Source organism: Ovis canadensis, chromosome 19 (genome assembly GCF_042477335.2).
Source record: "Ovis canadensis isolate MfBH-ARS-UI-01 breed Bighorn chromosome 19, ARS-UI_OviCan_v2, whole genome shotgun sequence".
In the NCBI taxonomy this organism is placed as follows: domain Eukaryota; kingdom Metazoa; phylum Chordata; class Mammalia; order Artiodactyla; family Bovidae; genus Ovis; species Ovis canadensis.
This window is the reverse complement of record NC_091263.1, coordinates 18,416,164-18,443,714: the sequence shown is the minus strand read 5'-3', so window position 1 is coordinate 18,443,714 and position 27,551 is coordinate 18,416,164. Positions and strand designations below refer to the sequence as shown.

Sequence of the window (27,551 nt, the reverse complement as noted above, 5' to 3'; positions counted from 1 at the left end):
CTTGTGGCCTTTTTGTATCTTCTTGTTTGAAATTTGTCCTAACTGCACACGCACACAATTATTTTTTAGTCACGCATGGTTTCTGTGTATCCTGTTGCTTAAGGAGACCTTTCTCCAGGTGCAAGCCCCGCAGTAAAATGTCCCTGGTCCCAGCTGATCTCAAACCGCACGCCTCCTCATACAGAGCCAGCCTAAGGAAACGCTCCAAGAACATGACTTGATTGACACCTTGGATTTCACATTCAGAATTTCCATGTTCCAAATCCCTCCTTAATAGCTATAAGATCTGAAATAAACTGGTATAGCACTGAGCTATGAGCTATTACAATTCAACCATGCACAAACACTGAAAAATCTTTTCTTCTTTTCTAAAGAGTCTTCAGACCAAGCAAACACGGAGGTGTGGGAGACGCAGGTGTAAACAAACACTTGTTTTCTCACTAAGCCAGTGTTGACTTGACAGTAAACAGGAGCATGAGCAAGAATAAAGCAAATACTCAACAGAACAACAGCAGCAACAAAGCCAGACACACAGAGGAGAGTTTCGCCTTCACATTTCCTTCCCAGGTTTTGTGCATCTTTGGAATTGAAAGTACAATATTATTTTGAAATTAAAAAGGAACAAAGAAAACTGAGGCAGAAGCACAGATAAATACGGAGCGATTTCATTCAACTTTTCAGAAGACTGTACCATCAGTTAAAGGATGTTCTGAGAATGAGAGCATCAGTTCCTCCCTCATGGAACGCCGACCAGCACTGCCACATGCAGGCCATTGTTGCAGGTTCTGAAAGCCGGATGAGGAAGAAGAGGACCAGGATTGTTTCCTCTGGGGGCTGATTTTTTGGTGAATACCCAAGGAAAGAAAAATGGTTCAGTGCCCCGAAACTGTCTATCGGTAAGTGTTACTAGAGTTCAGGACATGTAACAACTTCCATGCACACTTATCAAGCACCTACCAGATGCTGGGCAAGGACTGAGGGCCACTCAGCTGGAAAACCTTTGAGATGGTTCTGTGTTTCGAGTTTGCGGATGTAAGTGAGAGAAGATATTACAGTTGGAAGAAGATGAACAAATGAGCACAGCTAGGTTCAGAAATGTTATGTGTGAGCAAGTTTGAGGATATCTGAAAACTCAGTGTAAACTGGAGAAACTAAGAAACCTCGGTTCTTTCATTCCACAATGAAGAGTCTGGAAAATCATCTGGTTAAAATCCAACACCACACCCAGAGCCAGTGCAGGCCTCGCTCGAAGTGTTTCTAAACACGAGCTGCAGCCCTCAGAAAGCAGGGGCTGGTTCTCTATAAGCTAGCTGGAAGAAAATAGCACCCCTCCCTCCTCTAATTTAGTTACTTTGGGAGACAAAAAGCATTCAGGGAATGTAAATGGGGAAAGTGCAAGTATTGTGAAATATAGCAATGTAAAAACCAGACAATTTCTGAATAGATTCATCTCAGACTGTGCAGTGAGTTTTCTATGAAGCGCTGAAAAATATCTGCATTGCTTTCCAAAACAAAACCGCAATAAAAAAAAATTCATGGAGGAAGTATGAGAAATACTGAAAGCAAATCTCTTTACATGATTTCAGTCCAACTGATGGCAGAGATGGAGGCCGGAGGAACATAATGCATGTACAGAGAAACGTTTCAATGAAAGGCATTGATCTGAACTCTCATAAGGATTTGCGGTCCATTAGAATCATGGATCAAGTCAATTTCAGGCCTCTCAGTCCCCCTCTTCTTACCATTATCACTAATAACAATCTCTTGGAGTTAATGGTTCTTATTTATATTTTATCATCTTCATAATATGTTAATATATTGGCATTCTTTGCAGAACCCTGAAACATATTACTACTAGTCTAATACTGACTGTCAGGACATTTCTTATCAAATAACTAAAATATTCTTGCAATGGGAAGAGATGGCAGGAAACAGAAATATAAAAAGGTAAGAGAATCCCAGGGAAATGGTATTAAAGTAAGTTCTAGAATCAAAAACTTAGACCTCCCAGACCACTCAGAGTCCTGTCACCTAACCAAAGTGCTGTTTTCATTTCTGATTATTAAATTCTTTTTTCAGACTTGGTTAAAATGTCTCTACCTGCATTAAATATATATGAAGTATGGTATACTGTTGATTTTTAAACATGGATAAAAAATGGTCAGTATTCTAGTTGCAGAAAGAGAAAATGTTCAATTTGCCTTCCTGTGCTGAACTAAGTTCTCCATCTCATCCCATACACAAAGTAAGTGAAAAAAATTCACTTTTGCAGGTCTGTGTTAAGGAAACTCCCTGAGTTTCCCAAGAAGCATGTGGAATTCGGCCATCAAACTTTGTAAGATGTAATTAAATTCTAAGAAATAAAAATCCAAGAAAGAGAATTGTAATTAGAAATGCATGTCCTTGTTCTACCTTTTTTTTTTAAAGGAAAAGCAAACAGTTGAGGCTCTGTAATCTACTGTCTTCCAGACAGATTTCAGTTGGTACATATGTCTCTATCAACCCAGCAGAGATGTTCTGCAGGTAAACTTTTGTTTTATGCTTTTTTATATCCACATTTTAACTTTAATTAAAATTGATATTGGCAATGAGAAACAGGACAAGTACACGGGAAGAAAAGAAATACAATCAGATTTCACCAAGGTTCATTAGTGTTTTCCAGAGTCAGCTTCTCCAGCTCAATTAATAAACCGTGATATTTCCCCTTATGGTCAAGTAATACCAAACTCATCCAGTAGAAGAAGGCTATCAAAAAATATAATTTTTCATTATTCTCAAGATCATGACATAAAAAGGAAAATCCTGATGTTCAAACACTTGGGGACAAAAATATCTGCTCAAGTACCAAAATGCTTCAGTGGGATTCTAACCACTTAGGAAGATTTGGGCTCCTCACCTGCTGTTGCTCTTTCAACTTGGAATATGAGTGGCAGACAAATGAGATCAATCTGGAAACTTAAGAGTGACCTCACGGGATGGACAAGAAGCAACAAGTTGGTAGCCCTGCTGACCCCAAGCTCTGCTGGGATCCCTGTGAGAGTGCCACCAAAAAATGATACATTTCTGCTTCTGCCAATTGAGAGAGGTTCCCTTTCAGGTGAAATATCAGTCAGAAGGTTCATCTTCTCACCAAAAGCAGTAGACTTTAATAAACCTTCCAGGCCAACACAAAGGGGTGGGTCAATCCCATGGGATGTAGACTCTTTAGGTTAAGAATCTAAGCACTGATATCAATCTTTGTATAATAAGGCATTTTTTTCAAAGTTTAAAAGGAAGCAACCGTGCTCAGATCAATGACTTAATTTTCAGGATTTGAAATGAATATCTTGAACATATATTGTAGCATTATTCGGAATGGAAAAACAGGGGCAAAAAAATCCATGCTCATCGAGGGGCAACACTTGCATAAAACGTGATACAAACATGTTAGAAACAACTGCCCTGACAATAAAACAAAAAAGACAAGCTTAGTGCTCTGTGGAGAACGCACAAAGCATGCTTATCACTGAAAAGGGAGGAAAATAACCTGTTCAGTCTGATCTCAGACACCATAGATCTGATAGTATGTTTGTATGAGCATAAAGGAAGCAACAGAAGAATACATATGATCCTGTAATTACCATACATTTTTTCTGAGATTTTGTCACAAAATGATGTGGTATACAGAAGAAAACTGTTAATATTTTCATTATTTTTCTTGAGTTGTTTCACTAGATATGATGAGGCAGGATTATTTTGCAATAGAAAAACTTACCAAATGTTGAGGAAATTACATATATAGAAACTACTGTTTCAACAGATGGTAATAAGAACCTTGACGTAAAAAAAGAACAAGAGAGGAAAAAAAAAGGAGAAAAAAAAAAAACTGCCAAACAAACATAAGAGAATCAGCACAACTTGGAAAAATCAAGAAGCATCCAAACCAAAAACACAATTTGTTCTCGCAGCCACAACTGGGCTATTATTTCCATAGATTCCTCAATGAGGAAGGCTTTGAAGTTGACCTCAGGATCCCATCTTATATCAACTATACTTACTTTAGACATATCTTTTACCTGCTTGGTTAATTGTAAAGGGAAACTAGGGCTTTCTTTTCCCCAAAATAGGAATTTTGTCATTCTTACTTCAAAATGTTAATTAAAAAACGAATGTTGCTGTGGATATTTACATGGCATGGGGAGATAACAGATGACTATTACAGTCAAGATCATCTGTCTCGTTTGGTTTTGTTTTGGCCACACTGGGTGGCATGCAGGATCTTAGTTTCCTGACCAGGAATCGAACCCAGGCCCCTTGAGATGAGAGTATGGAGTATTAACCGCTGGGCCACCAGGGAAGTCCTCATCTGTCTTGAATAAGAAAAAAATAGAACAAAAGATGGGCCTAGTACTCAACCCATCTCCTAGCTGCATCTGCTGAGTTCATCTCCTGATACATCCAACTCTCCACCAAACCAAGGAAGGAAGCCACATGTATGAGCGGATATTCTTGGCAGGTGTTCAGGAATGTCCTCTCCAGTTCCCTCAAACCACCACCACTGCCATTTACCCCTGACCTCCTTGCTTTTACTCATCCCCAATTTCCAAATACTGGCTAGGCTACTTACACTGTCTTTGAAATGCACGTCTGCCCTTCCAAGTTGGCACGTGTTCTGAGGTTCTTGCCAGCGTCTTGGGAAGCAACACTGCGGCAGCTTTTCCCTTCCCTTCTCGTCCCTTCTCATCTTTTCTACTAGTTTCTGATTCAGCTCACCTGCTAGCTATCACAGTATGTTCATTAGCTAGGTATACAACCTATCTCCAGCCAACAGTCCAGAGCCCACAAGTTTCAGGGGGAAAAGGTGGAAAAGGGTACATCAACTGATATAAGTATTGAATAAAAAGAGGTTCTTTAATAAGACTTACTGCTGGTACACAAAATGCCTTTTGACATAAAGCATGGCAGAGGTGAAAGCAACATTCAGCATCTCTGGTTTTGAAAATCATTCCTTCAGCAACAGAGGACTGCATGAGACACACTGAATGATGTGGATTAACGCATATTAAAACCCTTCTGTCATCCACTCAGCCTGCACCAGGCGCTCTGCCGGATCCTGTGGGGTATTCATAGAGGAAGACCCTGCGGTCCTAGTCCTCAGGGGGTTCACAGAAAAACCCTGATACAATTCTGATCCTGATGAGCAAAGGTACATTTGAAAGCCAGAAGGAAATTTACAACCAAGCAAGAAAACAGACAAAATCCAATCCAACTCTACCTTGGAAACAAACAGAAAATACAAACAACAACAGCAACAGAAAAACAGAAAGTGATAATGAAAATGATACGAGGGAACCAAGAGGAAAGAGAACCAAAGAAGCAGAAGTTTAGGGGTTAAAGGCAGGGAGCCAGGAAGGCAAGTCCACAGCAGAGAAGGTGAGGAGGGGAAAGGGCTGGCAGGGAAAGTGAAGTGCATGGGCACTGGAAGCGGTGATGCAGAATGAGAGGGGTCGTTTCCCAGGGAGGAGGATCTGGGAGAGGTAGGGAAATGGAGAGAATGCAGTGTAAACATGAGGTCACTGCAGGCAGACATCCTAAATGGAGTAAGGATGGAGAAATCAGCACAAGGAACTTGGCAGAAGAGACAGACCATGAATAATAATAACAGTACCAGCCAACCTTTCTTGGACCTCTACTGATCTAAACCTCAATGACCATGTTGAAGTCTAGACGTTCTTTCAAAAGGACCTACCCTGTAACCTACAAATGTCCTGATTGCCAGGGCACTGAAACATCATTGCACTCATATCTTCAATTCAATGGCTCCATGGATCCCTGGGCACATCCTCGCCCTCAAACATCATGCATGTGGTTAGCACTTTGCATTGTATGATTCTCATGCCAATACAGTTTTGCTGGTTTTATCACTCATGCTGTTGGGTTACTCCACTCAAAGCCATATCCCTTCTACACAGAACAACATAACTTCACTCATGGTTATATTTTTGAGCAGATAGAAATTTTTTATGTGAACAGTTTACATACAGAAATTCCAAAATACATGCAAAAATTTTATTCCAAAATCCTTCTAAAAAACACCCTCGTATCCAATCCAAAGCATCAACAAGGCTTTTATCCAGGGCATCCGTGGGCATGAGTGATGAGTAAATCAGAACAAGAAAAGCAGGTGGTGGATGTTACCAAGTGCATTAATATGTGCAGGCAGAACAAAGCACCAAGCTGTCCTCAGAAGCACTGATTTTTCACTTTTTCACAAGACACCAAAAATCTCAGCTACATGACTCTTCCAAGTCTGATTCTCTTAATATAGTCATATTAAAGTGGTTTTCTCCCCCCAAGGATGGTTCTTCAATTCCTAAACTATCACTTCTTTGTCAAACAGCCCTTACCTTTTGCCTTTGGAAAGGAACATAGTCAGATTCCAGAAATTTCCAAAAATAAATTAGAGTTTGGTAATTTCAGCCTTTTATTTCCTATTTCTTCTTCTGTTTTGTCTTTCTTGGTGCCTCTCATAAATCACTTGTAAAATTAAAATCATGAAACTGACATTTATTTTCTACCATACCATTGACAGCCTCATCAGTATAAGCTCTGAGGATCATTAGAATTTCCATGATATAACCAATAATTATGAAATAACTGGGGGGGGGAATTAGAATCAATCTATCAATGATATTTCTAAAAAATTTGATCACAAATAATGGAGAACAGAGAATTTATATCTATCTTGCATAATATATTTTCAATATATCTTATTAGATGAAGATACCACATTTTTAAAAGAAAGTGAAAATTATTAGTCATCCATATTTTGATGAGACTCATCCCTTTCTGCCGTCCACTGGTAGCAAAAAAATTTTCAGTTCAGTCGCTCAGTCGTGTCCGACTCTTTGCAACCCCATGAACTGCAGCTCACCAGGCCTCCCTGTCCATCTAGACCTGAAAAGAACAGCTATATATCTCCTATTTGCCCCTCCATATTTCTCAGTGATCGTCTAGCCTCAGAGAAAAGCAGAACCACTGTAGCAATTCTTAGAGCTTCCAGAAATATGTGTGTGCTTTATGTTTGTGAGAGAGAAATCTAAGCTTATTTGTTGAATCTACTGATGAAATTTGGTGAGATTCTGGCTAGAATGCCAGGAAAAAAATAAATAATTCGGTGGAGAATCAGAACACTGGGTGATTATGAGAATTTGTCCTTCAAGACTGTGGAGGGGAGGGAGTTTTCAGGTCTGAGCATATGCAGGGTGCTGGAGAGCCAGAGAAAACTCCTTCTTGACTGCGATGAGGGGAGAAGGCCACGCTCTGGACCTGTTTTATTGCTGTTGTTGTTGTTTTGTATTACTGAAAACAATGAAAATCAGGATAAAAGTGAAGGGAGTATCACATGTGGCTTAGGGCTAGAGAAGCAGTGTCTTCGGGATGCCCCTCACTTGTAGCGGTCACGGGGGTTCTGATTGGGACACGCATCTGTGCAGGCATGTCCGCTTTCAGAGGCACATAGATGCCACAGGGCTGACAGGGGCCTCTGGAAGCAAACTAAAAAGAAGTCATTCCAGGTGAATGACCATGGACTTGGGGAACAGGAGGAGGTGGCCATTTCAGTACAAGTGAAAATCCCATGATCCTGTTTAGAGACCAAAGGAAGATTACGATTATTTAGAACGATTATGCCATAAAATAACTGTTGTGCCAGGGACCTGCCTCCTGCTTGGACCCTAAGCTGGAAGCCCATGGAAACACCTGTACCAGTCAAGCTCTCTTTCTTTCCAGTTGATAAACAATTCCACTGACTACATAATAAAAAAACTCTTGTGACCCAGCACCCAGATCTGGAACACTCAATTGTTGTCACTGCCAAGGGTCAACGCAATGTGTCTGCTTGTGACATATTTTAGCCAAAGAATGTTAATGACATTTTCCAATAGACCATGTTGTTTAAACACATGTCCCGCCCCGGAAATTTGGGATTACTAAAATACAGAGGTATCTTGAATGTCAAAAGGTCACAGCAGGCAGAGATATGGCCAGCTTTTCAGATCCTCTGACCACGTTAAGCACAAAAGCACTGGCAAGATGAGAAAAATATCTTGCCTCCAAAAAAAAAGAGAAAACTGTGAAACCAGAATTAGCAAACAATTGTTTCTACAAAGCATAATACACTGTCAACTTTATTCATTGTTCTATTTAGTAGAGGCCAAAATAATCTTTCTTTGTACCTCAAGAAAATCCATCTGTAGGTTAGATTTTTCCATTTCGCAAGAACACCTGCCTATGCAAGGTGATGAGTGCACATAAACTCACAAGCACACAGAAGCTAACTCACTCACACCCAGAGAGTCGCAGCGGCAAAACTACAAAAACTCTTTCAACATTTTATTACAAGAAATCTGATTGACGTGGAATGTGAGTACACTTTAATATGTTTAATATATCTGTCGAGAAGTGGGGGCTTCCTAATGTGTTCGGAGAATACGAAGAATTTAGAATGACCCTTCACTTCTCTCATTCTTAGAGGATATCGCTAAACTTGGAAAAAAATTCTTCCCTGTTCATGGACAAACAAAAAGGTCCTACTGTATAGCACAGGGAACTATATTTAATATCCTGTGATATACCATAATGGAAAATACTGTGAAAAAGAATATTTATGTATAACTGAACCACTTTGCTATACAATTGAGAGGAACACAAACGTGTAATCAAATATACTTCAAAAAATTGTTTAAAAACATCAAAATTCTTCCCTGTTCACTGACCTCTCCCCTTGCACTTTTTCCTTATGTTTGTCTAACTTATCAACAAAGTTAAACAGAGAAATTTTCCCTTTCTTGACTGGTGTGCTTGACAAGACACCCAGGGGCTCAAAGCCAAGACCAAGGCTAACCCAGGAACTGTCATAGCCCTTCAAGGGACTAGCACCACGGTAAAAAAAGGAAAAGTATTTTTCTCATCTCTCAGGAAGAAATTCAATATCATGGATATGTCATAGATTTTCCTTGTATGATATCCTTGAAAACGGTCTCCAGGTTTCCTCTAATCTTTTTGCACACTGCTTCAAATACTTCATCCACTCAAATCCATTCGGGACTATTTGCTTGGGAGGAAAGAAAAAGAAATTAAAAAATAAAGAAGAGGAAAGAAGAAGCATATTTTCTTGAATTTTAAGTTATCTTATTTCTAAGTGATATTCAGGGTGCCACCATCCAATCTCTGTGAATGAGTTTTGAAAGGGGCAACTGAAGAGTATACAGACATCAATAATAGCCTCAGATATGACTTGCCTACATAAAAAACGCTTTTAAGAAATCTTAAGTAGTTCCAGAAAACCAGATAGTTAGCATTCTGTTTTCCATTTTCCTTTTCACTAAATTGTCATCCATCAGAAACATGACTAAGATAAATAGACAGCAGTCCCCAGATAAAAATAGGAAGAATCCTTTCAAATCCTCATTAAATTCTGTATGTGATCCATACACAGCTTGAAAAGTACCAGTTAAGGATGAGACAATGAAAAGGTCCCCTGTATCTGGGAATACATGCCAATGGCTTAACCGTGCAGCATAATGATGGGAAAGCACAACCTAGAACAAGTTAAAAATCAGTTGCCCAAAACAATTACCACCAATATTTAGAATATCATAAGATTCAGCTTTCTTCCATTCTACCTTACTTTCCGAACAACAGGGAAGAACATTATCAAAGTCACCTTGACTGTGTATGTCGTCTAGCTGAATTTTGGTATTTCTTAGTCATTCATAAGGGCATCCCTGGTAGCTCAGCTGATAAAGAATCTGCCTGCAATACAGGAGACCCCGGTTCAATTTCTGGGTCAGGAAGATCCCCTGGAGAAGGGATAGGCTACTCACTCCAGTATTCTTGCCTGGAGAATTCCCATGAACAGAGGAGCATGGCGGGCTACAGTCCAGAGGATCGAAAAGAGTCGGATACGACTGAGCGACTAAGCATAGCACAGTCATTCATAAAAACAAAATTCAAGGTTCCATTTACTTTCATTAATTCAGCTCACAGGGACTTTGGGAGGACACAGAAGGGTACCCAGTGAGAAGAGGAAAAGAGAATGTTTTTTTTTTTAAGGTGTCCTGGAGAAGTTATGATTTTTCTCCTATGATACCATGCACTCTGATTACTAAATCATTTTCCCCTCATGCTTTAAAGCCTACTATTCAGAAATTCAGTGACTGGCAAACTCTAGTCAAAATAGAGTTTCATCTATTGATTGTTATTTCCACATGTACAGGAGCTCCTAGATTCATCCATGAAACTAGGGCTGTCAGGATCTTAATGAGATCAACTGATTTAGCCACACATGCATAACCATTCAGCTCTTATGACACCTGGAGAGAGCAAGTCTTTGGATATGGCCTAATTTTACGCACTCAAGGACGAAAACTTGAACCACAACAAAGCCAACAATGGTGATTAAATAGTGCCTGTAGCCTGGCCCCACTCCTGGGAACTGTTCTCCACCCACTCCTGGGTGACGGTGACGGGGGTGTTTCTCTGGGTTCTCTGGATTTAGACGTGGTGAAGGATGCAGATGATCACGTGCACCAAGTCCCCAGAGTCGACGAAGCAGCAGTTGATCTGCTCTGTAGAAAGCACTGAGGACCCGAACAAAAATCAGCGGCACAAATCCGAGGTCATCTGCTAAATACCCCTAACACATCGAAGCAGTCTCATCTATCTCCAAGCAAGAGTCACAGACACTAAGCCTAGAAGGGGGCGCAGGGAACTTGTCCCAGAAATCAACTCACTGACACACAAATCAGAGAATTCTCCCAAAGAAAAGCAGGATGAATGTCTTAAAATTCATCCTCCGTTCTCTAGAATTGGATGTACACTAAAGGTTGATGTTCTGAACAGCAAAAGTGCATTCAGCTATGATTCTACATGCTATGTATTTCCTGATCAATAAATCCACACAGAAAAAACTATTATGTGAACAAATTCTCTGCCAACACCACCTAGAAAAAGAAACATTAAAAACCAAAACAAACAGAATTCAGCTTATCTCGGTCCATGCCACTTTTTGACTTTTTTAAACCGCTTTTGAATGTTTGACATATGAAAATCAACAGCCAACTCTATAGGCTTTTTCAAGGCCCTGAAAATGATCACTTAACTTAGTAATCTTTAGTATTGGTAATCCTGTAGCTTGATAATCTCTAGAAGACTAGAGATTAAAGTTTCCATGAACAAACATTCTTTGAAAAACTTTGTAATTAAAGCCTCTTTACTGTAACATATCTGCTAAAGAAATAGAAGCAAAAGTTGTGTCTCCTTGTGTGACTATGTAATTTTTGACACCAGCAACAAAAGATTAATATTCATACCCTAATCTCATATTTTCAAACATCTTAGAAAAGAATCACACTGCCACCTATATTGTTCTTAGCTGAGGATCCTTGCTATCACTCTTTTGTTTAGGGATAAATGGCCGGCAGGTTTTCTTACAATAGTTCCATAGACTAAAAGTAGCAAAAAAAAAAAAAAGAAGAAGAAGAAGAAGAAGAAGAAAAGTATTTATTATTTCCAAACAGAAGGAAAACTTCACTTTTGCTTTTTGAATGTGTGCTTCACGGGAATAACTTTTATCTTTCCATTTGCATTGCTTTCAGATCCATTCAGTAACTATGCATTTTGCGATGAAATGACATTCCATATTTAAAGTTGGTATTTTATGTCAGTTTCCATTTTCAAAGAGCATATTTTTAATCACATCCAAAATAGTTCAGCATTTTTCCCACTGCTGCCAAAAATAGCAGCACGTATCCTCCATACATGTATCATAACTCATATCCTCAACAACACACTTATCACAACACACAAGTGCGTTTCTGCTCTCGTCTCCCCTCAGCCCCATCTGTACTCTTGCTGTGAACAGCTATAGCATAAAAATGTCTCTTTTCACATGCTTTTGATATTACACTATTTAATCACATACAGCTGTGGCTTATGAGACTGTTACAAAACACAATTTTAATGTAGTACTCGAAGCCAATTTTGGATAAACATCAACCATTTACTCTGAATAAGAAGTCCAACACTCCAAAGATTTTCTTTTAAAGGAAAAGCCTGGTTTTCTTAGAATCTGGCATGGGCATCATTGTGACTGAGCCCTCTCTCTGCCAAAGAGACTGATAATGTCAGAAAGGATTGTGTAAATCATATTAGTACAAAACCAAAGCTTTTCAGAATTCCTGGAGCCAGAGAGACCTGAAATGACGTGTATCCTCCCTTCTCTTTGGCCTCTTCCTCACACAGCCTCTACCTCCAACGCTCAGCTACATTTTATTACTTCATGGAAATATTTTTAAGTTGAAATTCTGTTTTTTCTCTTTTCCAAATTGAGAGAAAGTGAAAGGAAAATGTGTTGGAAAGATACTGTTCAAAGCAATATACATGGTGTTTCTCTTAAGTTTGGGATTATTCTGGAAAAGAAAAAAACATGAACTTTCCACTCCTTTTAGCAGGCACTAGACATAGTGTTGTGAAAATGATGACTACATGAGAGAAAAGAACTTCAACAGTAACAAAGATTTGTAAAAGAAAAAAACAACTGAAAAGGGAGGGTAGCTTCTTATTATGTTTCTCTCATTTAAAACCAATTATAATAGCATACATTCTTTTTAAACCAATTACAATAGTATACATTCTAACATGAGACATGATGGATCATCGTTTCACACTATCGTATCACCCTCCTACAGTGAGAGAAATTTTTGGAGTTATTTCTAAAAATTCTTTTGCTGGAAGATTTTTAGAAAACCAGTTTCGTACATTTCAGCCTCTCAAAGGAAAACAGTACTTGGGAGTTTTCAAGGCTGAAATGTACAACACTGGTTGGTAACTGGCAAGTTACCAACTCCAACTATCAATGCGAATCTGGGACAGGAAGTACGAAGGAAATTCTAAACTCCTTCCCTCCCTCTGCAGGATTTTCTGCGTTTTCATGTGCAAGGAATGTGTGAGGCAGCGTTGCTTTGTTTTGCCTTTGCAGGATCTGTACGTTCACATCTGTACGAGTATCTTGGCCCCACAGGAGCCTCCCTCTCTCTCTGCCGACCCCCTGAGCCTTGTGCTTTCAAGCATCTGCTCTTTTCATGGCACAACTGGGCTCCAGCTAGACTTTCAGAGCTGGGCAGCTGTCCAGCTGCAGATGGCGAGAAATTCAGCTTAAAGTCAGTGTGCCGGTGGAGAACTGCTCCTCCACCTGACCCCAACTTCACTCCAGGCTCTGAGCAGAATCTGAGACCCACCAGTGAGGGAACCCTTGTCAGGGTACTGTAGTCTGAACCCCTTTCCTCAAGGTCTTCTTGGGAAGCAGATGGCCAAAGGCAGGGGGCAGACTGATGAGAAACTGCACTAACCTGGGAGGAATGTAGTGATTTGGTTTAAGTGTGGAAAAGGAAGAAAAGATGAACTTTCTGTTTGTGCCTGGGTGAATTTTAAAGTTTCACGATGATTCAAGTCTTCCAAATATCACATAGAGAAATATCTATTTCTCAACTACAAATTATCAATTGACCAGGTTGTGACCATATTTTAACCATTTTTAGTTTGCCCCATTCAACTTGTTCTTCCAAGAAATCCCCTCCCACAAAGTACCTCAAATTCAGACTGAAATTCACCCTGGATCATAACATAAGACCAACAGGTTGGCGATTGGAAATAGGGTGTAACAAAATCCTTGAGAAATATTACAAGACAACTAAATCATACATCGTTACATATCATTCAGCTAAAAAACCATTTTTTGGTCTCTTTTCTCTAAAACTTAATTATTCTGGATGGTCTTCCAACAGTAAATTTGGTTTCCTAGAACTTTTTTTTTTTTAAGAAATCCAGTTATGTCTCATTTAAATATAGTGACATGTCACCAAGATTTCTTCATTACTTCTAAACCAAAGTAATGTTCTTTTTAGAAACTGCTTTTTTGGGTAGAAAAAAAAATGGTCAAAAAGAAAATTGACAAGTGACAACTTTTTAAGTATAGGTCTGGGAGAGTAAGGTATTAGCTACAAGTCAGCCACAGGTTTTCCTTTTGTTTGATTGACTCATGTTTTTCTAATATAACATTTTAAGCATCTGGAAATTTATTCAAAGAAAGAAAAGCATAAATATCTTCTTTCTTTCTTTTTTTCTAAGCAACAAAGTGAAGAGATTGACTCTAATGTGATGGGTAAGAAGTGGAATAGAATAAGCAGGGAAGTATCACAAGTTTTTTCTACAACTTTAAGTGCATTTGAGGAAATGGAAGACAAATGCATTTATTTCAAAATCCATTTTCATTTTCTTTTATCATAAGAGAATAGTAGCTGCATCTGACATTCATATTTAGGTAGAAAACGAAGGCTCAGTATTTTGGCATTTTCTAAATGAATACAATAATAAACATTTTAGTTCTGTAAAATCCCAATAAGATTTTCCACCCAAAACTAATGTCAGCAAATGGCTTTTGTGCCTGAGTTAAAAGCACCTGCATTTAGAGAATAGTTCAAGGCATGGCGTCACCACAATATGATTTTTGTTGTCAACCATAGAATTCTAATTTTATCAAGCATAAATGTTCTTTATGAATCAGCGTGACTTTAAATAGCAATGATTTTAAAACTGGATTCTACCTACAAGCTAAGGCAGGAAGGACAGTGGATTTTATGGAATTCCACCTACATTTACCAAATAAATCTAAGACGCATGCAATTCTTTCAAAATTACTATAGATTATATTTTGGGACATAAGTGAAAAATGAGTAAAAAGTGCTACTAAGATAACCCAACTATTTTCACACTATCCTGGAGCATGATGAGACTTTACTACACTGTGTTTATACTGTTGGAAAGTTCCTATATTTTAAAATATTGTACATTGACCATTCCTTCCCCTCCCTGAGTGCCCACATTCCCATAGAGGGCATATTTTCATATCTTCAGCTTCCAGGAACGTCATTAATGCCTGTCATTTCAGAGCCACTGTAATAATACTCGACAACGTCACAGCTCTGTCAGAGTTTTGCAATGTAATGATCAATATGAACCACCAGGATAGCCAGAGTAACTGGTCTTATACACTCTACCACCCTGACCTGATTACCCAAATATCAGCTGAGGTCGCCTAATGGATCTAACTTCTCTAAAAATGTTCCAGAAGTTGATGGCTTTGACTCGCTTGAAAGTAACAAGATCCAGATGCTCCCTGTCTACACAGCACTAAACTGCAGAAGATCCCAAATCAGATTATTTTTTTTAACTCCCTATTTTTCTGGATCTCTTTTCCTCAACACCCCATGTTTCCTTTTTACCCCAAACACATATGCACACGCAAACGTACACACATACTTCCCACCAGTGTAGCTATGTATCTTTAATATAAGGTGCCTGACATTATTTCTTGCTAGCAATAGGTTAAAAGAAATCTTAAGTCAAAAAGCCATCATTCCATTTATTCCATTCATTTTGATGCAAAGTTTCTTTTCTGAATAGACTTCCTGGTAGAAAATAAGAACCAAAAAAGAAAGCATGAATTTTGAAACATTTGGAAAAATTTAGCCAAATGACTAAAAGGGATGGAATGTTGGATATTTTTCATGCAGCCCTTGAGTGTGTTGTTTTTGTTTCTTTGGGGGATGAGAAATGACTATAAATTTCCCGTTTGTAACTTGTCCTTGCTTTGCCATTTCCTTAAAGAATCCCCCAAAGGGTTAAAACTCTAGCCGATGGAGCAGGAGGGCTGGTCTATTTATTTCAGCAGCAGCCCAAACTAAACGCTCACAAAGGCAAAAAGCAGCGTGAATCGACCTTGCAGGGGCAGGGCAAATTATAGAGCGACTGAGGAAGGAAGGGAAAAAAAGAACAATCTTTAATATAATACTGAAAGTCTGCTGCCTGCTTTGGTTTACAAATCGGCATTGTTTGGTGAGACAGAGTAAATGAGAGTCAACCACGGCATGATTACCAAACCTTAACCAGGGCACCCAGACCCGGTGACAGCTGAGATCACTCAGGCACGCCTTGTTCACTCCCTGCGTGTTTATTTATTAAAAAGAGCCCAGTACAGTACGGCCAATGCAATGCAAAATAATATCATGCATAAAGAAATACACTCCATGCATTCAAGGGGGAACAAGCAACATCCCCACCCCTCCCCCAAAATCAAGTCCGATGTAATTGACAAATTGGAGCAGTGATTTCACACCTGAGAGTCTACCATGTCTGAACTGCAGGATAAAGTTCATGGTTGGCACGACCCACTGCTCAGTGACGTGGGCTTACCACTGGTCCCCTCATGATCGCTTGAGCACACACGGAAAAGCTAAACTATTTAACCAATTCATGTCTAATTATCATCACTCTATTCCATCCCCTTTCAAGCCCCAGGCCTTCTGATGATAGCCAACACAGAAACACCAAGCTTCTAAAAGTAAAGAACACCTATGGTGAAGCTCCTAAATTTACTCTCTGGTATTCTGACCATCTTCAATATAAAATAAAATATTTGAGGCCATAGAAAAATCAAAAATGCGCCCAAGCAAACTCTGAGACTTGAGTTCGCTGCCATATCCCTTCCCACGCCTGTCTTTCATTCCACACTTAGCGATTAAAAGTTTGAGTCCCCCCCCAACCCCGGCATGTCCTAGCCAGTGGGAAGAACCCTTTCAGAGCCACAAACAAAGAACAGCTCACCAGGAAAGCCCCTGAAACTGTATTGCCGTGCCCGATCATCACTGTTATGATCTCCTTTTAACAACCCTGCCCGTCTGCCGAGGGCTCGGCAGGCATCAGGAACATCGAGATGGCCAAACAACAACAAAGGAACTCAAGTGCAACTATTATCTCTCCTTAAAGAGGAAGCCCCAGTTCTGGGCTTGCTTTCTTCTTATCTCCTTCTCTGTTTCATTAACTCCATTGCTATGTTACTAATTTCAAACAAGCAGGAAGAGCTGGTGGGGATAAGGGGAGGGGGCGGTTTAATCATAATTCACACGCCTGTCTGCTTCCCACCCCAAGTGCAGGACACCCCACTGCTGCCAGGCTGTGGGGCACGCCATACCTTGGTTTGGAGGTAATGAGGGTAGTAGTAAGTGTACTGGGGGTACATTTGTGGCTGATCCAGGCGTTTGCCCATGTAGCTGGAATCGCTATCTCCGAGGCAGGGAACTGGATGACAGGCTATGTGCCCCAGGCCGAGCTTCCTCTGGAACCACTATTCCTGACAGTCCCGATGACTGATGAGGCTTCCGAGAGTCTTCCAGCACTCGCTAGTTCCAACACAGCAAGAATTTTAAAAAGAAACACACCAAAAAGAGAAAGAGGCGGGGATCCGTAGGAAAAAACCCCACACAGTCTCCCCAGATCACGCCTGGGGTCCACTTGGGAGGAGGCAGTTTGTTCTCTATCCGGCTGTCCGTAGTGATGTCAATTGCCAGCGTTTGTAAAGGAAGGAAAAAAAAAATCAAAGTCCTTTTAGCAGAACTCGGAAATCTTGCAGATCAGCTTCCTGTCTCCTGGGTGTCTCTTTCCCCACCTTAAAAAAAAAGAAAAAAAAATAGAAAGAAAGAGAAAGAAGAAAAAGGAAAAAAAAGGGAGGGGGAGAAAAAGAAAGAAAGAAAAAGAAAAGGGAAAAGGAAAAAAAAAAAAAAAACCTTGCACAGCTCAGTTGCTGCTGTGTCCCTCCCAGAGTGACATGGTGTTCGGGGCTTGTCCTGTCCTTTCATTCACGTCCCCTCCTTCCAGCCAGTGGGTGGGACCTGGAGAGCCCCTCCAGGGAGCAGCGTACGCAGTCCAGAAGGCTGCAGTCTTTCCTCCAAGAAAAAAAAAAAAAAGGCTGCTTCAACCCCTGCTGCCAGCAAAGTTGCGATTCCCTCTGCTGGCTATCTCGAATAGCAAAGCGGTTTTTGTAGCAAAGCTGCTGCCGCCGCCGCTGAACCCAGGGAACTCGAATGTAGGTGGTGGATGATTCCTTATCCTTCCCTCCATCCACCCCGCTCAAGAGCTGCCTTCTCCGCTCTGCCTGCCAAGTTTCAAGGTAAGCCACACTGCGAAACAAAACACGGCAGACCCTGGGAGGGACCAGAGGACGCAGGGAGGAAGGGAGAGAAAGGGGAAAAAAATCCAGGCAGACGGACTGAGCTCGCTGGTGAGAATGGAAAAAAGTGTGTCCCGGATGCTTTCAAAACCTGTGCACACACTAAAGCCAAATGAATCCAAGACCTGCTTTAGAAACTAACCTTTTACTTAGGTTATGGAGGACGCTAAGTACTGAAGAAATGTTGGAGTCTACTCCAGGACTGCTCTTGACAAGCCAGGCGGCGTCATATCACCATGACCAACTTATCACAGCAGATACAGTCCTTCTGATCCTTACATCCATTTTGTAAAAATCAAAAGAGGTGTCCCCTTTGGTTTATGATTGTCTTAATAAATAAAAGCACTGTTTCTCTTACTGTGTGTCTCTTTATGATTCATGGGTCCTTTGCTCACTTTCCTGATAACATCACACACACACATACACACACAGAGAAAAAAGAACAAAAATCATCACCACTTGGCAGAGTGTTTCTCCACCAATAGCAAGTAGTATTCTGACATGTCTATCAGCTGCTACATTATAATACAAATTGTTTCAGAGGAAATATATTTCCTTAAAGGGTCCCTTTTCAAGGCAGGCAAAGCTAAAATTAGACATGCCAGCTGTGTTTTGCTGAGGGCTCACGCATGCCCAGAGCGTGGGCAGACAGACCAGCGCTGAACTCCTCTCGACTTTGTCAAGCCCGCTCTCTTCTCCCCAGCCCAGAGTCGCCTTTTCAGATAAAAGATTCCTGGTACCAATCCAGCTTCCTAGACAAGGAGATCAGCGGATGTGGTCCCACACACAATCCGGTGTCCGTCCACTCAAGCCCTACCTCCCCGTGGGCAGTGAGCAGGGGTGGGCAGGGGTCTGGTTTCTGGGAGCCGTGTGAGTGCACATAGGGTCTTTGGAGACAAAATCAAAATCAGGATGGTGTATACAGAAGTTTATGTTTGACTTTGGACAAGAACGACCATAGGAAGGAAGGAAGGAAGGAAGGAAGGAAGGGGAGAGGGTGGAGAAAGGGTAAAAGCCCTGAAGCCCTGTCACTGAGAAAATTAAATCTCTGCCACTGTTTATATGTTCTTCTGGGCCTCACTTGTCTCATCTAGAAAATGGAACTTCTTCCAACTCACCTGGCTGCAGACAGTCAACAGAAGCAAATACTGAAGAGAAATTTCATTGATTTCAAAATCCTTTGCAGCATCTCACTGCTCAGACAATGGAGTCCTGACTTCTGGTATAGTTTCCAAATCTTCTCCAGATGCAAATAGGAGACCCTGCCTCCGTTCGATGCCTGAGTGACACTGTCTGGCTTTCAGGACTGGGCTGGGCCTCAGGGCCTTTGATCATCCCCTCTGCCGGGGCCTCTCCTGAGATGGAACTCCACCAGACCCTCTAGTCCACCCTTTAGTTGCAGTACAGATAACACCCGCCCAGTAGCTTTCTGAGAACCCTGGCTTCCCCGTTGCACCTGGTATTTGCCCTAATTTAATGTTTATCCAATGTTGCTGCCTATGAACTGCTGGTTTTTGTTTTGTTTTGTTTTGTTTTTTTCCTGTGAGGCTCTAAAAGCATCAGGGAAAGCAAGAAAGGTGAGGGTTCTCATCATTTTTGTTTCCCTCATCTTTTAAAAACTGCCATGACATCTAGCACCAAAAGGATGCCCCATGTTTGAAGAATGAGTGCGTGCATTCTAAGTCGCTTCAGTCGTGTCCAACTCTTTCCGACCCTATGGACTGTAGCCCACCAGGCTCCTCTGTCTGTGGGATTTCCCAGGCAAGAATACTGCAGTGCGTTGCCATGCCTTCCTCCAGGGGATCTTCCCAACCCAGGGACCGAGCCCAGGTCTCCAAGGCCTCCTCCATTGCCAGGCAGAGTCTTTACCACTAGCACCACCAATAAGACATCTTAGACATGAGGAATAACACTCAGCCGAATCATATCCACCTTTACGTACATTTCTGGGTTCGGGGGCTGCACGGCTGCAGAGACGAGAACACAGCGCCTCGCCCCCGCAGTGCCGCTGCCCAGCTCATGCTGTTACCATGAGAGTTCACCCAGACACGCGTGTCAAGCACTGACCACACCGCGGCGCTTCCTGGTCTGCTCAACAAACGGGGCCTGCGTAACAGAGACGCAGCACGCCTGCATCCAGGGAAGAGCGCTTTAAGCTGAGAAACCAGAAGGGACAGAAAGGCTGGCAGCGAGCATGTGTCCTTTGAACGCGCCGGAAATCACGCAGGGGCCGAAAGGGAGCAAGTGAGGAGCGAAGACTGGGGAATGAGGCTGCGGCCAGATCTACAAGCCTTGGTGGAATTTGGTGGGGAAAGTTAAATTATGACAGTTTACACAACAGCCGGGCTCTAGCAGATTCTAAACCTCGCCATCTTCAACTACAGAACGATGGCCTCCTAAATGACAGGCTGGGGCTCCTCCCACTACAAGACCCATAAGATCAGGATCCTAGAGGGCTTCTGCCAATATGGCCACTTTGGACAGAGGATGGCAGGATTCTTTCATTCATAATAAAATGCACAGATGCTCCTTAAAGGGAAAGGACTGCTGTCTTATTTACGAATAAAAGGCCAAATAGATTAACTCCTCTCAGTGCAGGCGATAGCTCACTGATATGCAAAGTTCCCAGCACATGTCCAAACTAGGAGCAATTTCCTCACAAACTGCCACTTTCCAAAATCTATTCTATTCCACTGGGTTATCGGTATTTTCTGGGCATCAATTGTCATTAGCTTAAGAACATTCATTGAACATTTAAAGCTCTTCTTAAATAATGTAAAGACAGTTTCGCCCTTGGGAGAATGCTAAAACCTGTGTTTTGTTCATTTCTTTACTTTTATTTTCCTTCAGAGATCCCAGTAGCCATGGCAATTTGGGAGGCAAGACAGTCATGTCAGAAATAGTTTTTTATATCATGTCTGCTCTGTTGGAACTGCAGCACTTTCCATTTAAATGATCAAGTTAAGGTAGGAGGTAACTAGTTTAAAGCACTCTCTAAATCAGAAGCCAGCTGTGTCCCATTTGCCAACTACCAAACAAATTTTGTACAAATCCAAAAGCAGCAAACTGCATCAAAGGGCATGGACTCTTATAGATGCACACGATTCACAGCACAGACGAGAGACACTCATTTAAGACAACCTCTTGGCTAAGAAAATTGAGAGGACGCTTTGGACACACGTCAGAGGCGGAGAGTGATGGTACCAAAATGAGGGTCAATCGGGTACAGACACAGACTCTTCTGGTTTGCCCTTGACCTAGCCACTCAGTGAAGAACTAGGTCCTCTCTCTGGATGATTTATTTTTATAAATTACAAAGACTTAGTTAAAAATAAGAGAATAGTAGAAATATAAGGAAAAAACATAATCATACTATCTTCGAAAGCAAGCAAAGCATCCATGACCTTAAGTAAAGCTTAAAAGAACATTGTGCCATTTCCTGCTGTCTTTATTCAAGTCTGTGAAATACCTCTCCATCCCAGCAACTGTCAAATAAGTATGAAACATACAAGTTGTTGTGCTTTTTTTAAAGACAAAACCCTCAATTGCAAATTCCAACATTAATATTACAACTTTCCTCTCTCCCACTGAATCTTTACCTTACATTTAAGAAAATGGCTGAGACAAATTAGAAGAAAGAGACTACCATTCAAGTATGTGTGGTCCAAATTTAAAGTATAATTACATATAAATATATTGATGTGGATAAAGACAATTTTACTGTCTTTGGAAGAAAGACAATTTCTTCCACAGTTGGCTGTGGAAGAAAATATCAAGACTCAAGACAAAACTATAATGGGCTATAGTTCAAGATAGTTAATTGACTAGAAAAGCAAGAACAATGTAAGACAATGAACAATACTAACTTCAGCAAAGTTTTACTGAGCCTCTGCTCCAAGCCCAAGAAAACTGTACCAGTATAAATACAGTTCATCGTCCTTGTCCTCAAGCAGATTTAACAAATCAGTATCTATCAAACTTGCTAAGTCACTTCAGTCGTGTCCGACTCTGTGCGACTCCATAGATGGCAGCCCACCAGGCTCGCCCGTCCCTGGGATTCTCCAGGCAAGAACACTGGAGTGGGTTGCCATTTCCTTCTCCAGTGCATGAAAGTGAAAAGTGAAAGTGAAGTCACTCAGTCATGTCTGACCCTCAGCGATCCCATGGATGGGGGAGCCTGGAAGGCTACAGTCACTTACAAATGACCTTACTATTTTGTCTCATATTTGGGTACCAGTTTGAAACAATACTTACTGCAAATTTTTAAGTTGACTCACTTTTTTCTGAAATGCATATGAACTTTATGAGAATTCTAAGCAATGATATACATAAAGTTTATGTTTATTTTGCCTCTATTGTCTTTTAAGAAAATACACAGACTGCACCACCTTTCAACATATAATTTCATATCATTCAATATGGTGTGGGCACGCCTGGATCTCCTTTACCACTAGGATTAGCAAGTCTCACATATCTCCATTCCATTAAAAGTAGGAATAGCCACGTGACTTGTTATGGACGATAAAATACGAAGCACAAGTGACACTCATAAAAGCTGACTGCTGCTGGTTGATTCTGCAGCCCACTCTTCAATGGGGCAAGCAAGTGCTGATATGGAGGAAGCATTGCAGATGGCTGAGAACAGCTGCCTTGAACAGTCACCTGGACCAGCCACTGACTTGTCATGTGTGAGAAGTATACCTTGGCTAGATTATACTAGTGAGATCTAGTAACTTGCCAGAGCATCACCCAGCCTACCCTAAGCCCACATTACTTGTGGCTTCATTCTATATTCATTGGTTTCTTTGTTTGAGTATCTCCCCCACTAATATCTAAGCTCCACAAGGGAAGGGATATATCTAATCCATTCACTGTTGTATCCCCAGCACCTAAAACAGTCCTTGGAATTTAATACACATTTGACAAATGTGTATTAAACAAATGAATAAATGTTTATTTGAAAACATCTCATTTATCTATCAGTGGTTAATGCATCATACTATAGGAAATTATAGAAGGGGAATTGAGACATATATACAAAAAGTAAAAACTGAAGTTTCATAGGGAATCCTCCTACACTGCTGGTAGGGATGTAAATTGGTATAGCCACTATGGAAAACATTATGAAGTTTCCTCAAAAAACTATCATCCAGCAATCCCTCTCCTGGGCATACATCCAGACAAAGCTGTAATCCAAAGTACATGCACCCTTATGCTCATAGCAGCGCTATTCACAATAGTCAAGACATGGAAGCAACCTAAACGCCAATCAACAGATAAATGTATACAGAGGATGTGGGGTATGTATTTGTGTATATATACATCTGCAATGAATGGAATATTACTCAGCCATGAAAAAGAATGAAATAATTCCATTTGCAGCAACATTGTTGGACCTAGAGATTATTACATTAAGTGAAGTCAATCAGAAAGAGAAAGGCAAATGTCATATCACTTATATACAGAATCTAAAATATGACACACATGAGCTTCTCTATGACACAGAAACAGACTCTATGACACCGAACAGACTTGTGGTTGCCAAGGAGGAGGGGTGAAGGAGGGATAGGTTGGGAGTTTGGGATTACCATTATATACAGAATGGATAAATGCAAGGTCCTGCTGTATAGCACAGGGAACTATATTCAAGGTCCCATGATAAATCATAAAGGAAAAGAATATGAAAAAAAGTATATATATATATATACACACACACACACACATATATATACTAATACATATGTGTGTGCAGTTTTTCAGTCACGTCCAACTCTTTGTGACCCCATTGACTGCAACCCACCAGGCTCCTCTGTCCATGGGATTCTCCAAGCAAGAGTACTGGAGCAGATTGTCATTTCCTCCACCAGGGGATCTTCCCCACCCAGGGATCAAACCTGTGTCTCTCCATGGCAGGAGAATTTCTATCATACTCAACATTCAGAAGAAGGAAAGGGTTTTTTCACTGACCACTTGGAGTGGGCACTTGGGTGCTGGATTAGCTAGTTAAGAAAGGAACAAGGTGAAGACGTAAAAGAACTGAGACACAGATGGCCAACTACATACTAGACTTTGTAGGTGATGCCGATAAATGTGTCCTCGATTTAAAAAAAAAACAAACAAGTACCTGGGAATTGGGTATGACTTTTCACACTATACAGTTGAGAAGAGGGAGAGAGAGCAGGTTTAACTACCTGACCCACACTCACCCAGTTATCACCCAGTACAGGAACACTCTTGTCTCATTTCTGCATGAGCTTCAAACTCAGGCTTTTTCCTCAGTGTCTTTGATGGAAATCTTATATGCTTTATTCCAAAACTGGATGAGAAAAACTTTGTGTTTAAAACATAAAATTCACGTTAGACAGTAACACCCTAAATAAGTCAGTTATGTCTTCTTAGCAAACCAGAAATAAAGAGCGTGTATGTCTATCACATAGCATAAAATCTACTTGGATGACAGTGTGACTGTTAACACACAGTTATACATGGCAAGACTATGGGACCCAGTTGTTTGGTCAACACCAACCTAGATGTTGTTGTCAGGTATCTTTGAGATGCGATAAACACTTGAATCAGTAGACTGTAAGTAAAGCAGATTACCCTCCATAATGTGGGTGGACCTCATCCAATCAGCTGAGGACTTTAAAAGTCAAACCTGAGGTTCCTCAAGAAGGAAGTCTGTCTCCAGACTATAGCTGAATTGGAGACTTATCTCTGGTTCCTCTGCCTTTTCGAAATACCAGCTCTTCTCTGCATCTCTAGCTTGCCAGCCCACTCTAGACTTTTGTGCTTTGCCAGATCCCACAAGCATGTGAGCCAATCCCTTAAAATATATTGCTTTCTCTCTCTATGAGATGTTGTTCAGTTGCTAAGTCATGTCTGACTCTTTGAGACACCATGGGCTGCATACATATCCCCACATCAGAAGCAGCACAACATTTCTGCACCCTTCACTATCTCCCAGAGTTTGCTCAGGTTCATGTCCATTGAGTGGGTGATGCTATTTAACCACCTAATCCTCTGCCGTTCTCTTTTCCTTTTGCCTTTAATGTTTCCAGCACTAGGGTCTTTTCCAATTAGTTGGCTCTTTATATTTATATATATATATACATATATATATATACATACATATATATATATATATGTATATATATATATAATTGCTCAGTTGCCCAGTTTTATCTGACTCTTTGCAACCCCATGGACTACAGCAGGCCAGGCTTCCTTGTTCCTCATCTTCTCCCAGAGTTTGCCCAAATTCATGTCCACTGCATCAGTGATACCATCCAGCCAACTCATGCATACATACATATATATATATGTATAATACACACACACACGGCTATGCCATCTCATATATATATATAATGATTTGTTTAGTCTCTCAGTCACGTCTGACTCTTTGTGACCACGGACTGCAGCATGCCACGCTTCCCTGTCCATCACCAACTCACAGAGTTTACTCAAACTCATGTCCTTTGCATAGGTGATGCCATCCAACCATCTCATTCTCTGTCGTCCCCTTCTCCTTGTGCCTTCAATCTTTCCCAGCATCAGGGTCTTTATATATATGTATACACATGCCAACCAGCCATCTCATACATACATACATATATATATATATATTATATATCAGTTCAGTTCAGTAGCTCAGTCATATCTGACTCTTTGTGACCCCATGGACTGCAGCACGCCAGGCTATCCTGTCCATAACCAACTCCCGGAGCTTAATCAAATTCATGTCCATTGAGTTGGTGATGCCATCCAACCATCTCATCCTCTGTCGTCCCCTTCTCCTCCCGCCTTCAATCTTTCCCAGCATCAGGGTCTTTTCCAATGAGTCAGGTGGCGAAAGTATTGGAGTTTCAGCTTCAACATCAGTTCTTCCAATGAACACTCCAGGATTTATCTCCTTTAGAATGGACTGGCTGGATCTCTTTGCTGTCCAAAGGACTCTCAAAAGTTTTCTCCAACACCGCAGTTCAAAAACATCAATTCTTCGGCACCCAGCTTTCTTTCTAGTCCAGCTCTCACATCCATATATGACTATTAGAAAAACCACAGCCTTGACTAGACGGACCTTTGTTGGCAAAGTAATGTCTCTGCTTTTTAATATGCTATCCAGGATGGTCATAACTTTAATTCCAAGGAGTAAGGGTCTTTTAATTTCATGGCTGCAGTCACCATCTGCAGTGATTTTGGAGCCCCCCAAAATAAAGTCTGTCACTATTTCTACTGTTTCCCTACCTATTTCCCATGAAGTGATGGGATGATCTTCGTTTTCTGAATGTTGAGCTTTAAGCCAACTTTTTCACTCTCCACTTTCACTTTCATCAAGAGGCTTTTGAGTTCCTCTTCAATTTCTCCCATACGGGTGGTGTCATCTGTATATCTGAGGTTGTTGATATTTCTCCCAGCAATCTTGAATCCAGCTTGTGCTTCTTCCAGTCCAACATTTCTCATGTTGTACTCTGCATATAAGTTAAATAAGCAGGGTGACAATATACAGCCTTGACGTACTCCTTTCCTGATTTGGAACCAGTCTGTGGTTCCATGTCCAGTTCCAACTGTTGCTTCCTGACCTGCATACAGATTTCTCAAGAGGCAGGTCAGGTGGTCTGGTATTCCCACCTCTTGAAGAATTTTCCACAGTTCGTGGTGATCCACATAGTCAAAGGCTTTGTCATAGTCAATAAAGCAGAAGTAGATGTTTTTTTTCTGGAACTTACTAGCCTTTTTGATGATCCAATGGATGTTAGAAATTTGATCTCTGGTTCCTCTGCCTTTCCTAAATCCAACTTGAACATCTGTAAGTTCATAGTTCATGTGCTATTGAAGCCTGGCTTGGAGAATTTTGAGCATTACTTTACTAGCATGTGAGATGAGTGCAATTGTGCGGTAGTTTGAGCATTCTTTGGCATTGCCTTTCTTTGGGATGGGAATGAACACTGACCTTTTCCAGTCCTATGGCCACTGCTGAGTTTTCCAAATTTGCTGGCATACTGAGTGCAGCACTTTCACAGCATCATCTTTTAGAATTTGAAACAGCTCAACTGGACTTCCATCACCTCTAGGAGCTTTGTTTGTAGTGATGTTTCCTAAAGCCCACTTGACCTCACATTCCAGGATGTCTGGCTCTAGGTGACTGATCACCTCTATATACATGCAAATACTCACCTGGCTACTTGGGTTTCTCTGAAGACTGTTTTAGTAAAATGAAAGGAAAAATGGCAGCCGTGAAGGTCAGTGAAACAGATACTCTCATACATTCTTAACAAATGTTGTATAATGCTTTCTAATACAGCTTAACAAAATGTAGAGCCTTAAGAATCTCCATCCTTTTCACCCTGTGTTGTTTCAGTTCTAAGAATCTACAACAGATCACCATTAGGATTTTAATAGTAAGCACCTGGAGAAACCTGAATGTCCAACTAGATGATTAAAT

At 40.9% G+C, this 27,551-nt stretch overlaps 1 protein-coding gene and 1 long non-coding RNA gene across 18 annotated transcripts in view; one reads left to right on the top strand and one right to left on the bottom strand.

The window, feature by feature from the left end:
• RBMS3 (RNA binding motif single stranded interacting protein 3) overlaps positions 1 to 18,060 on the bottom strand; it is an 811,389-nt gene extending 793,329 nt beyond the window's left edge. For 5 of the 17 annotated variants that reach the window (XM_069561203.1, XM_069561200.1, XM_069561209.1 and 2 more), the window contains exon 1: positions 17,072 to 18,032. In XM_069561203.1, coding sequence (XP_069417304.1) covers positions 17,072 to 17,146 — 75 coding nt within the window. In that variant the 5' untranslated portion in view covers positions 17,147 to 18,032. Of the gene's footprint in view, positions 1 to 17,071 lie in introns of all 17 variants that reach the window. The other 12 variants (XM_069561205.1, XM_069561201.1, XM_069561208.1 and 9 more) reach the window with 9 other exon arrangements.
• Positions 17,764 to 18,463, top strand: LOC138424412 (uncharacterized). Its single transcript, XR_011250788.1, has 2 exons — positions 17,764 to 18,046; positions 18,260 to 18,463. It is a non-coding gene; the product is annotated as an uncharacterized lncRNA (long non-coding RNA).
• Positions 18,464 to 27,551: the final 9,088 nt, after the last annotated feature.